The sequence below is a fragment of the Dasypus novemcinctus genome, chromosome 1 (genome assembly GCF_030445035.2).
Source record: "Dasypus novemcinctus isolate mDasNov1 chromosome 1, mDasNov1.1.hap2, whole genome shotgun sequence".
Taxonomy (NCBI): domain Eukaryota; kingdom Metazoa; phylum Chordata; class Mammalia; order Cingulata; family Dasypodidae; genus Dasypus; species Dasypus novemcinctus.
This window is the reverse complement of record NC_080673.1, coordinates 108,875,210-108,888,508: the sequence shown is the minus strand read 5'-3', so window position 1 is coordinate 108,888,508 and position 13,299 is coordinate 108,875,210. Positions and strand designations below refer to the sequence as shown.

Genomic DNA, 13,299 nt, shown 5'->3' with positions numbered 1-13,299 from the left:
CATAATGTGGTATATATACTCAATGGAATATTATTCAACCACAAAAAAGGAATGAAATGATGCCAGACAACATAGATGGATCTTGAAAATTTAATGTTGAGTGAAATAAGCCAGACAAGAAAGGGTGACTATTGTACAATCTCACTGACACAAAATAATTAGAATAAGCAAACTCTTAGAGTCAGAATCTAGAATATAGTTTACCAGGGAACAGGGTCAGTGTAGGGAATAAGGAGTTAATGCTTAAATTGTACAGAGTTTCTATTTGGGATGATGGAAATTGTTGATGATAATGGTAGCACAACATTGTGAATGTAATTAGCAGCAGTGCTTTACATATTTGAATGTGGTTAAAAGGGAAATTTAGGTTATATATATTACTAGAATAAAAATTAAAAGAAAAATCCATGGGACTGTACAACACAAACTGTGAACCCTAAGTCAAATCATGGATTACAGTATAATTATAAAAATGGAGAGAGGGGAAGTGGCTTAAGCAGATGAGTGCCTGCTTCCCAGGTTCGGTTCCTGGTGACTCCTAAAAACAAAACAAAAACACCCTCAGGGGAGCCAATGTGGCTCAGTGATTGAACACCAGCTTCCCACTTTCAAGGGCCTGAGTTCAATCCCCAGCACTGGTACCTCACACACACACACACACAAATGCTTTCATCAATTGTATCAAATGAACCACACCTAATACACAGTGTTAATAATAGGGTGGTATAAGAGAACCCTATGTTTTATACATTATTGTTCTTTAAACCCACAACTTCTCTTAATAAAAAAATAGCATTTTTAAATATTTCTTGAAATAAATCTTTACTATGTACTCTGTAGACTGTGCTCCAACTTGACACAGTTTTTTCACTTTAAAAAAAATTTATTGATAATGCTTTAAAATGTTTGCTGTTGTTGTTATGTATATAATATTTCATGGTTCCAAAGTCAAGTCTATGAAAAATATTTATTCTAGGAAGTTTAGCTTTTATTGCTACTACTCACTCCCTATGGGTGACATTTTTTTTCACTAGGTTTTTATGTTTTTTATTTATCCTTTTACTTTAAATTATATATATATGTTTACATTTTTAAGACTTAAAAGATACTCACAGAGTTACCAACAAACCATTCTTTTTCCCCTAAATATGTGTCCAAATCTTGCAGAAGGTGAGGCGCATCATTTGTGAGAAGTTCATTAAACATCTGATCCTAGGAGAGGGAGAAAAATATCACTTTAAGAATAATAGAAGAGCCATGTGTAAGGAAACCACAACTGAGTCCAACTCTCTCATACTGGGAAGCATAAATTCCAAAGTAGGACCCACTGGCAAGACACAAACTCCTGCGCTATCTGCCCTGACTATAGTGTCTGGATGTCTCTAGTATCCTCAGGAGCCCTGCTATTTGAGGTAGTATCTACTTTGGCAGTCAAAGAGATCCTTCTGAGATGTACATAAGCGTAACCTCTGGAATGACCTCCTGACTCACTTTGAAGTCTCTTACCCATATAAACTCATTTGTCTTTACCTTTCCCCCCTTTTGGTCAAGGTCTTTCTCCAGGTGCATTGCTAGTTAGTGCTTGGTAGTAACCCCTCAGTGCTAGGGAGGCTCTTCCCCAGGAGTCATGTCCCACACTGGGGGGAAGGCAATGCATTTATATGCTGAGTTTGGCTTAGAGGTCACATTGAGCAACAAGGAGGCTCTCAGGAGGTAACTCTTAGGCACCCTGTAATATTAATACTAGGCTAAGTTTCAATTTCAAAAGTAAAGTCTCATAAGTATAGTCATCAATACGAGGCACCCATCAATGACCATACTACTTCACTAGTCATTGCTCCTGTATTCGAGGGGTATTGCTGTTACATTAGAGAATGTGGCAGAGCTCTCCAGGATAGGAATTTGATTATCTTTCGGTTATTGTGTGAATCTTCACCACCCCCATTTACATTTGAACACATTTATATGCCTTATAGGTATGCCCAGGTGATCCTCCTCTCATGTATCCCCCATCATTGACACCCCACACCAATGATCCTCTCCTGTCATAGTTGTCACCCTTCTGTGATCCAAAACTTCTTCAAAAATGAAGCCAACAAAATAACCAAATACTATTAGTAAGAATATGAAGTAATAATGATAGTTTTAAAAATAAGAAATAAAATACAAAAAAAGATGGATTCTTCCAGTTTGGCAGTGCTTCATTTCACCATTATAATAACTTGATATAAGTCATAATGATTCATCATGCTGTTGGGCTTTTGTGGATTTTCTTTCTTTGGCCTGTCATTGTGGCCTAATAGGAAATTTTACAACTGAAGCTTGGAAACCTTGTCATTATTTTGACATTATGTTCTTTCAAATGTTCTGTACCACCTTTGTACATAAAATGCCATTATGTTTTAAATAAAATGATGTATGAATCCTTGTACTATTTACTCAGGCTTTGTGAACTGAGGGGCAGTGGGCCCAGAGTGATGCTACATTTCCCAGAGCTCAGCTCAGCATCAGTTGGAAAGGTAATGGCCAGCTGGGAATAGAGCTGCCAGGATGTCACTGCTTGACAGACTCCCAAAACTCCTGTTGTACTCCTGTAGATTTCTATTGCTTTTCCTAACTTGAATTTCTACAACTTCAAGGAACATCAATTCTTTGTGTATATGCAGTATCAGATAAAATTTTATATCTGTACTATTGACTTCTCTTGTAACACAGGTTCTCTTCTAAAAGTTTGATGAATCAACTCAGGCTAATGAAATGTGAATTAGTAAACAGGACAAATATTATTATTTAAGATTAATTTTAAAGAACACATATCAGAATAATATAAAGAAAATGAATTTTGATTTAAACATATTTTTCCCAGATATGTACCATACAAATTACATTCTCTGATAAATTGTAGACAGCCACTCTTATACTTGGTAGACTCAGAAATTTCCTGTCTCCCCTTCTAGAGAACTATAAAGCAGGAGATTTTTTTTCACTCTAAGCAATCATTGCTGCAGCATTCTTTTTTTTTTTTTAAGATTTATTTATCTCTTCCCTTCCTCCCCCATCCCTCCCCCCCTTCCCCATTGTCTGCTCTCTGTGTCAATTTGCTGTGCGTTCTGTGTCCACTTGCTTTGTCAGGCGGTACTGGGAATCTGTGTCTCTTTTTGTTACATCATCTTGCTTCGTCAGCTCTCCGTGTGTGTGGCACCACTCCTGGGCGGGCTGTGCTTTTCACACGGGGCGGTTCTCCTTGCAGGGCATACTCCTTGCACGTGGGGCACCCATGCAGGGGGATCCCCTTCGTGTCATGGCACTCCTCGCATGTGGAAGCACTGCACATGGGCCCAGCTCACCACATGGGCCAGGAGGCTGTGGGTATCAAATCCTGGACCTCCTATATGGTAAGCAAATGCTCTGTCATTTGAGCCACACCCGCTTCCCATTGCTGCAGGAGTCTAACATTGACTTATGAGGGATCTAGAGATGTCTGTATATTTCCTGAAAACATTATTTTAAAAACCACACTACTAAATAATTTAGTATTCAAATTAGAATCCCCTCAATCCTGTTCACCCTCCATTCCTACCCTGTCTTTCAAACGAGGACACTGAAGCATAAATACACAAGTAATCAAAGTAGCCCTAGTAGTAAGTTCAAGAATTGCCAGGGTGGCCAACATTCAGAGGCATGTTTTATGTTTAATTTTTAAAATTGGGGAAGCGGACTTGGCCCAGTGGTTAGGGCGTCCATCCACCACATGGGAGGTCCGCGGTTCAAACTCTGGGCCTCCTTGACCCGTGTGGAGCTGGCCCACGTGCAGTGCTGATGTGCGCAAGGAGTGCCGTGCCACACTGGGGTGTCCCCTGGGTAGGGGAGCTCCACGCGCAAGGAGTGCGCCCGTAAGGAGAGCCGCCCAGCGTGAAAGAAAGTTCAGCCTGCCCAGGAATGGCACTGCACACACGGAGAGCTGATGCAACAAGATGACGCAACAAAAAGAAACACAGATTCCCGTGCCGCTGACAACAGCAGAAGTGGACAAAGAAGATGCAGCAAATAGATACAGAGAACAGACAAGGGTGGGGGGTTTGGGGGGGAGGGGAAAGAAATAAATTTTTAAAAATCTTAAAAAAAAAAAGAAAAAAATTTAAATTGGAAATGGAATTTTACAGCAATCGATACTGAAACATCTGTAATTAATACACGATAGAAATATTTTCATATTTGTCCATCTAAGTGATTCAATATTCTGCTTTTGAATTAGATGTTAAAGTTTTACCTGACCACAAGGTGGCGGCAATGCACCCCACTAAAAAAAGAACGAACGAAATACGAAAGAACTATGCATTGATCTTTGTAGACTAGCTGAGTTCTACTTATTATTCAGGTGGTTTGTGGCTATCAGCACCATTTCTGCAAACTGTTCTACCTTTATATGATTTGTTCCTGAACTTGGACTGTTGTATTCTGTGAAATTGTGCTTTGAGGTAGGTGATATCTAAGAGAATGGTTATTCTCATTCAAAGGTAGTGTTACTCTTTAAAAAAGTTCAGAGACTATTTCCCTTTGGGAGGTGGCTTTTGTTATAGAGCCCCAGCCACAAATGGGTAGAAAATAGAAAAGGGGCAAGATTGTTAAATTGACAAACTACCAAGCTGTAGGTACATGCAACAAAAAGCTTTAGGCCTTTTTTTCCAAATTTGTTGTTATGTATCAGTTTGTTTCTGCATTTATGAGGATAAGTAAAATATAAATGCCATGTTTGACAAATATATGGAAAAGCAATTTTCAATAAACTATTTAACACTGTACTATTTATTGATAAATAGTATTTATTGAATACTTTCTACATAGCCACAGGCACATATGCTACCATTTAGTCCTCCCAACATAAATCAAAGTAGACTCTATTATATCCCCATTTTACAGATAAAGAATTGGAAATATTGATACAGAGTTAAGTGACAGCTAGTAAGAAGGGAATGAAGTTTCAAGCCTGGCATTCTGAGCCTAGCTGAAATGTATTCATGTCAAAAAGTCTCATACATAGCATTTTAAAAGCTAAGCTTTTATCTAAGAGTTTTTCCTGATTAGTCTAAGAATGTGGTATTGGTGGGGGCGGTGAGTGGGGGGGGTGTGTGCCCCACAAGTCTTACATGTTGATGAGTCAGTGAACATGAATTTTATGATCAAATATTTGCATTCAAATCAGAAGTTCCTAATTAAGCAAATAGTATTTAGAATAAATATGTTCAAAGTAAATTATAAAACTACATTTGGGAAAGTGTATGTGGCTCAAGCAATTGGGCTTCCATCTATCATATGGAAGGTCCCAGGTTCATTTCCTGGGGCCTCCTGGTGAAGGCAAGCTGGCCCACACAACGAGCTGGCCCATGCAGCAAGCTGGCACAACAAAAAGAGACAACGAGGGGAGACAGTGAGAGACACAACAAACCAGGGAGCTGAGGTGGCTCAAGCCACTGAGTCTCTCCCACAATGGAGGTCCCAGGATTGGTTCCCGGTATTTCCTAAAGAGAAGACAAGCAGACACAGAAAGCAGACAGTGAGCGCAAAAAAAACAAGGTGGGGGAAGTGGGGGAGATAGACAAATAAAATAAATCTTTAAAAAAAAAAACACCTACATTTGCTCTGTGCTGTGTGTTTTGGGTATAGGTCTTTAGCTATAAGACATACATAGATATATTCACACATACAACTGTTTTAGCTGCTGCTGGCATTGCACTGGGTTACCAACATGGAGTTTGAATCCCTGCTCTACTCTTTATTAGCTGAAGAACCTTAGGAAAGTTACTTACACTACATAACCCTTAATTTCCTCATCTGGAAAATGAGGGTAACCACAATTTCTCCATAAAAGGATACTGTATGAATTAGCCTCTCCTTGAGGAGATATTATGCATGGGTGATAAGGCTGTGTTCTAGAACGAGGCTGTCTGGAGTCAGATCACAAGCCTGACACTTGCTTGTGTGACTTGGGCCATGTCATAATCTATTTCTGTTTCTTCATCTGGAAAGTGTACATGACAATTAAAAGGATTTATCTCATGATGGGTGGACAGGAATGTCCAAGATAATATATGTGAGGATTCTACAGTAGCCCCTGGCCTGATATGGTGAGTGTTGGATAAATTTAGCTTTTCCTATCACTTATTCGACAAGTACTAAGTGCCAGCTATGTAAAAGGCAATGTGTAGGTGTGGTGGATACACCAGTGACTGATAAAGACATGATTCTTGCCCTTGTGATACATTCTACTAGAGAAGACGAAAAACAAACAAGTAAATCCATTTTAAAACAAAATGGAGATTGTGATGAGTGCTCTGAAGAAATGACTGGGTTCCTGTTATAGTAACAGAGGAGGTTTATTTAGAATTCTAGATAAAGATGATGGATTTGGCAAGCATATCATTTTGTTTTCGTCCCAACACTACAGTAAATGAATGATTTTTTAAAAAAGAATCCACAAGGAGGTGGACAATGGGAGAAGAGACAAGAGTAAACGAAATTAGAAACTGAAAGCAGATGGATTAATGACATCCACAAAGGGAAAGTTGAGAACCAACCCTATCTACAATATAAAATACTCAGATAGCTCAGGAAATGGCAGGATATGTACCTCTACAATTAGTAGAGTTAAAGAGGGAGTATTAGAATTGAAGGAGTAAAGAGCTGATGGAAGGAAGCAGATTTGGCTCAACTGATAGAGCGTCCACCTACCACATGGGAGGTCCCAAGGTTCAAACCAGGGCCTCCTGATCTGTGTGGTGAGCTGGCCCACGTGCAGTGCTGATGCACGCATGGAGTGCTGTGCCACGCAGGGGTGTCCCCCGCAAAGGTGAACCCCACGCACAAGGAGTACACCCCTCGAGGAGAGCTACCCCATGCAAAAAAAGCACAGCCTGCCCAGGAGTGGTGCCACACACATGGAGAACTGACGCCACAAGATGACACAACAAAAAGAGACACAGATTCCCAGTGCTGCTGACAAGAATGTAAGTGGACAAAGAAGAACACACAGTAAATGAACACAGAGAGCAGACAACAGGGTAGGGGGGGAGGGGAAATAAATAAATAAAAATAAATCTTTTAAAAAAAAGAGGTGATGGGGGGAGGTAAGACAAAGATTGGTGGAAAACTGTTAAAGAAGTAGTTCCTACATGAAATTACTTTTTTTTATTTCATGCTACTAGACAACCACCTCTTTCCTATCCTTAGCACAAAGTTAGAGTAAAACAGATGGTCTCTGGGTTGGGGAATATCACACATACTGTATTCTGGGCAGGAGATTAGAATTCTTCTCTAAGGACTCTGTCCAGTGCCAGAGGGGATAACTGAAGAAAGTGATATTGGGAGGTAACCCCAAAATGGCCTAGTGAAACTCAAAATCAACAAACCTCTTCCACATAGACCTTTAAATAAGCATATTAATTTCCATAACCTGACCCCTGAGTAAAGACAGAGACCTAAACAAAGAGGAATAAAAGCAACTTGAAACAAAAATATTCTAGGCAGAGAAATAATATTTTAAAAAGAAAACAAAACACCTCAAAAAAGAGCCCTTGTAAATTTAAAAGCACAGTATCAGAAATTTATATCTCAAGAGAAGGACAAAGTTGAGGACTTCTTCCATAAAGTAATGCAAAAAAGACAAAGAGATGGGGAAGAGAAAAGATCCAACATCTGAATAAAAGGAATTTCAATATAAAGGAACAAAGAGAAGAAAGGGGGAAGAAATCATCAGTAAAATAATTAAAGGAAATTTCCTATAGCTGAAGGACATGAGCTCCTTACTGAAAGCCCAACAAGGAAATAGCAAATTGGATAAAAACAAGATCATACCAAGATTCATCGTTATAATATTTTAGAACTCTAGGGCCAAGTGTTCTATGAGCATTCAGAAAGGAAAGAAGAGAGAGAGAGAGGAAGAGGAGAGAAAAAGTAGGTCATCTACAAAAGATCAGGAATTAGATTGGATTCAGACTTCTTAACAGTTAAAAAAAAAAGATAAATGCCTTCAAAATAACTTTCAACATAGAATTCTATAACCGACCAAACTATGAAACAAATATGAGGATGAAATAAGACTATTTTTAGACAAATAAGTCCTCAAGCTTTTATTTCTCATGGCTCAGTAAGCTATTTGAGGATGCCACACAAAACCAAGGATAGGAAACAAGAGCATAAATACAGGAAAGGTTCAAAAGAAACATCCAGAATGATAATGGAAGATAACTGTGCACCAAGTGACTAGGGCAACTACACCAGGTTGAAACAGCATGAGTCACAAGATAAGACAGATCTATACAGTCTGCCATCATCATACCTCCTGTCCTCAAAACTCCCTTTTAACCTTTTCAATACTGTAGGATGTGTTCCAAATAAACAAATAAACAATATTGTAGGATGTTAGAATTCTAACTCAAGAGAAAGAAAAAGGAATTTCTAGGATGGCAGGTAGGGAAGTCCAATGATGACAGCTGTACAGAAAACCTAGAAAGTTCTACAAAGGAAAATGGAAGTCTTCAGTGGGTATGTTTAAGAAAATAGGAAAGTAATTGATTAGCTGATGTCATTGACATTGTGGAAAATTATATTGGTAGGCTATTGGATGGTATGGGAAGTATTAGCAATAAAAGTAAAAAGAATTAAGCAAATGAAAAAAAAATTGCTAACTTTGAGGAGGAAATGTGAGAAAGGAAATATAACCAAAGTACATTACAAAGCGTAGTTCCATATCAGATTTGCATAGGCACACTAATGTAATCACTGAATATTCATTTAACCACTGTATTGGGAGCTTGGGGGAAAGGAAGCAGAGGAGATGACTATGTAAAAGAGATAAATTCTTATTATTCTAATAATAAGTCCATAGAAACTGTCTAAAACTGGTGATCAGAAGAAAGCCATAGGTGGCAGACTTGGCCCAGTGGTTAGGGCATCCTCTGCCACATGGGAGGTCCCTGGTTCAAACCCTGGGCCTCCTTGACCCGTGTGGAGCTGGCCCACGCGCAGTGCTGATGTGCAAGAGGAGTGCCATACCACGCAGGGGTGTCCCCCGCATAGGGGAGTCCCACACATAAGGAGTGCGCCCCGTAAGGAGAGCCGCCCAGCCCGAAAGAAAGTGCAGCCTGCCCAGGAATGGCGCCGCATACATGGAGAGCTGATGCAACAAGATGACGCAACAAAAAGAAACACAGATTCCCGTGCTGCTGACAACAACAGAAGTGGACAAAGAAGACGCAGCAAATAGACACAGAGAACAGACAACCGGGGTGGGGAGGGAAGGGGAGAGAAATAAATAAATAAATAAATCTTAAAAAAAAAGAAGAAAGCCATATTTCCATGTCCTATAGACCTATAGAATTATGGAGATGTGTAAATCCAAAAGAAAGAGCTAAAAGGGTCCAAAAGGGATTGTATCTGTGGGGATAATATGAAGCGGTGGAGGAATGTGATCACTGTGTTTATTTTCAACTGTTTAACATGATCTGATGTTTTAAATTATGCATGTGTATTACTGTGATTAAAAAAAAGAAACTTTGAAGCACCTAACACAATGGCTAGCAAATGGTATATGACAAATAGTAGTTATAACAAATTGATCACATTACTTTTACATCTTGTTTTTTCTCTGCCCAGGGAAAACGTGACATGAAATCATCCAAAGTGTCCACAATGGCATCAACTTGACATTGCTCCAGTTCTGTTTTTCCAGCCAATTCTATGGAATAGAGAGAGTTACTTTATGTCCATGAATGTGTTCAATTTAATTTACTATCTAAAAATGTTTGTTTATTTTTAATAGGCAATATACTCATATGGTTCAAAAATTCAAAACAAAATAAAACAATATTCACTGAAGACTAGCTTCCACTCTTGCCTCCATCGACCACATTTCTCTCCCTTTCCTACCCACTTTATTGGCAACCAGTTTTATTAGTTTCTTATGTACTCTTTCATTGTTTCATTATGAAAATACCAGCCAATAAGAATATATACTCCTCTGATATGCCATCTCATGTATCAAAGGGATGTTTCCTTACATGTATCTAAAGGGCATCCTCACTCTTTTTTCAGCTACAAGGTATTCCGTTGTGTAGATGTGCCATGATTGACTAAATTAGTCTCCAACTAATTAGGTTTGTTTCTAGTCTTTTGCTAAAACAAGCAATACTGCAGCAAATAACCTATACATACATTATACTTTATTTTATAAAAAGAATTGTTTTTTATTTTTATAGACAAGTTTTGTTAGCACTTGTTCTCTGCCTGGAGACAGTAAGTTTATAATAATAGAAGGTTTTTTTCCATTTTCTTGTCAACTGTTGATCATCATTATTGCTGAAAATTCATTGTTCTTCCTAAATATTTTCTCACTGGTTACAATTTAAAATACTTTATTCTAAACTAGATTGCTTTTTTTAACAAGAATATAAATTTACTAAAAATCAAGAAACTGTCTACTGACAATGAGTAAATTATGCTTCAATACAACTGTTAAAAGTGAAAGAAAATGCTTTGGTGATTACAGTTCCTCTGTAAACTGTTGTATGTCTTCTGTGATGTTCAAGGGTTGATTCACCTTCTTCCCGACCCCTTAGGATTCTATAATAGCTTTCTTCACTCATTTTCATTCCTGCATTGACTTCCATACTCAGGACTTCAGCTACCAATTTTAGGCAGAAGACATCTCATTCAACAATTTTCGTTCTAAACCCCAGATGTATATATTCAGTCTCCTTTATGGCTCCTGAACTCCAACAAATCCCAAAGTAAGAGTCATGGCATCCTACCTCAAACCAGCTCTTCTTCATTCGTTCAACAAATATGTACTGGACTCCAACTGGGGTCAGCCCTAACTGGAACCACAGCAGCAAATGAAACAGATTCCCTGACCACACGCCATGTGTTACAGTTAAGGAGAGAAGACATTGAAAAGGCTACTGCAGGTTGAGGAAAGTTTGAAAAAGAATGTACACAGCATGGGTTCAATTCTTAGTGACTTGCAAAAACTGTGATGGAAGGAAGAGGTACAGTTCTGGATTTTCAAATTGATTTTAAACACTTTGTAGGAATTTAGTAAGAGTCAAAGCAAAATACTTTTGCATGATCTGTAAATATGATTATAATGTAAAATACACAGCTATTCAGGGTTGAAGATGAAATTCTCAAAGCTCACAAAGAAATAGATCCATTTAAAACTAAAATTCATCGCATATCTTTGTCTAAATCTTGTGGAATATATTTCGCTCCTTTTTTGAACAGTTTTGTGTTTGGCTTTACTTTTTTTTTTTATCATGTAAAATGAATAAAATCAAACGGCCTTGTCTGGGGAAAGTTACATTTTTAATGTTCCTTTCTCTAATGGGTCTATGCAATTTGATGCCACCTCGTTTTGGATATAACTCTGAGGTAATCTGTTAACTGCCCCTACGCAAAGCTGGAAAACACTAAGGAGAAAGAATTCTATAAATATGAAATTGTGTTGTGTGGTATGATTTTTCTTTGCCAGTTCCAGAAAAAAATGAAAATGAGTCTTTCAGTTATGACAAAATGTCCTGCTGGGACTGAGGTACAGAGAAAAGAATTGTTGCTGTCAAATGAAATTTGAATACAATTGATATAAAGAACATAGAACACCGAAAGCTATCTAACAGGTTAATGTTTATTCTGAATGGGAAAGAAGAGTGTAAACATTTCATTCTCACAAAAACTTGCCCTTAGTCAGAACACTGAAGTTCTGAGGGAACCAGGCATAAATGAAGGAACTTTCTTAGGACTTTAGAAAACAGATTCTGCCTATATCCAGGATTCTTTGTTATTTTTATTTTTCAAAAGTGAGTTGATGGCCATTTTAATGTTCATATTTGTACCTCAATAGAGTTGTCATGTGCCCTGATTCTACTGTTGAATAGGATTGCTTTAAGTTTTGGACATGAAGGTGATATACGGAGAGGGGTTTACATGTTTTTGTCCATATAATTAGCCATAATTCATAAGAGAAACTCCATCCTCTTCCGTAAGAAAGAATTTTCAAAGCACCATAGTCAGATTTGCTACCGTTCACCTGACAAACCAAAACATCACAACTAGGCACTTGGTTCAACTGCTTAAAAACTACTTTATCATCTCTAAGTTTCAGGAAGCAATTTACTAACAAGATAAATTGTGAATATTGCAAACTGCTTCACATGCATTAGGGTACAGTTACTGGTGCAAACTCTGTTGTTCTTTTTAATCATATACACAAATGTTCAGGTATAACTTTTGAAAGGACATAGCACTGACACATTGAACTCTGAGACCACCACTTGACCAACAAGAATTTTGTTAATACTCCTATATTGCCCTTTTGGATCACATCTTTATTTTACAAGTGCTGTTTGTATTCAAGAGAATTTTAAATGAAGAAAATGAAGTTTGTTAAATTATGAGACTTAAGTTGGCATTTGATTTCCAAGAATGCCTAGTACTTTTCCACAAAATAAATGTGATGTATTCAGAAGAAAAGTTTATGGCTTTTGCTAGTAATAGAATTGGCTCATTCACTTTATTTACACACACACCACCTCTATATATGCAAAATGTAAATACTTAGTTTCTTATATGTTTAGTATTTTCTCCGAAGTTATAAATAAATTCTACATTAGTGTTTGGTATTAATTCTTTTTCATTCGGTACTTGTAATCATGGAGTATTTTATTCCCTTATTGATAATCTTTAAAAGAGAATTGAATATTCAAACTTAGTTTGAGAATCTAAGTGTTACTGAGCATTCCAGGTGAAGTTGTAGTGTTTCCCTAACTTACATCAGGGTACATCTGCAGGGCATGTAGATAGTATATCTCCATTTATCATTCTCAGTCTTAATTCTCCCCCTTGTCCCCGGATGTCACTATACTTCACTGTCATTTAACAGACATTTCTGTTAAACAGGGTAAAAGAGGTCATCAGGATCTCAGCACTATGGCGTAGCTCTAATATGTGCGCTGCGGTGAACCACTAATAGTGAAGCACTATTAGAATGACAAACCATGTCCAAGCTGTCATTTGCCTTGCCCCCCATCCTCCAACATCTGTCATGTAGTCGCTATGATGAATCTACCTTCACAAAACTTTCTTATGTTTTCCTGATCCCTTCTTTCCCTCTTCTTTTCTGTTGCCATCTGGACTAATCTGTTGACCTCCTAATGTGCTTCCATGCCTCCAGCCATGCCAGAATAATCTTCCCCAACTCACAGCTGTAGTTATTCTGCTTTTCTAGATGAAAACAACAATTGCCAAAGT

At 38.0% G+C, this 13,299-nt stretch overlaps 1 protein-coding gene across 2 annotated transcripts in view; it reads right to left on the bottom strand.

Annotated features, from left to right (window-relative positions):
* The window catches only part of HPGDS (hematopoietic prostaglandin D synthase), a 45,139-nt gene that overhangs the window by 10,639 nt on the left and 21,201 nt on the right, over positions 1-13,299 (bottom strand). Inside the window, exons 4-6 of one of the 2 annotated variants that reach the window (XM_004470373.4) lie at positions 9,624-9,733; positions 1,114-1,212; positions 351-538 (exon numbers count right to left, since the gene is read on the bottom strand). In XM_004470373.4, the coding sequence (XP_004470430.1) occupies positions 437-538; positions 1,114-1,212; positions 9,624-9,733 (311 nt within the window). In that variant the 3' untranslated portion in view covers positions 351-436. Of the gene's footprint in view, positions 1-350; positions 539-1,113; positions 1,213-9,623; positions 9,734-13,299 lie in introns of those variants that run through there. The other variant, XM_004470372.3, reaches the window with a different exon arrangement.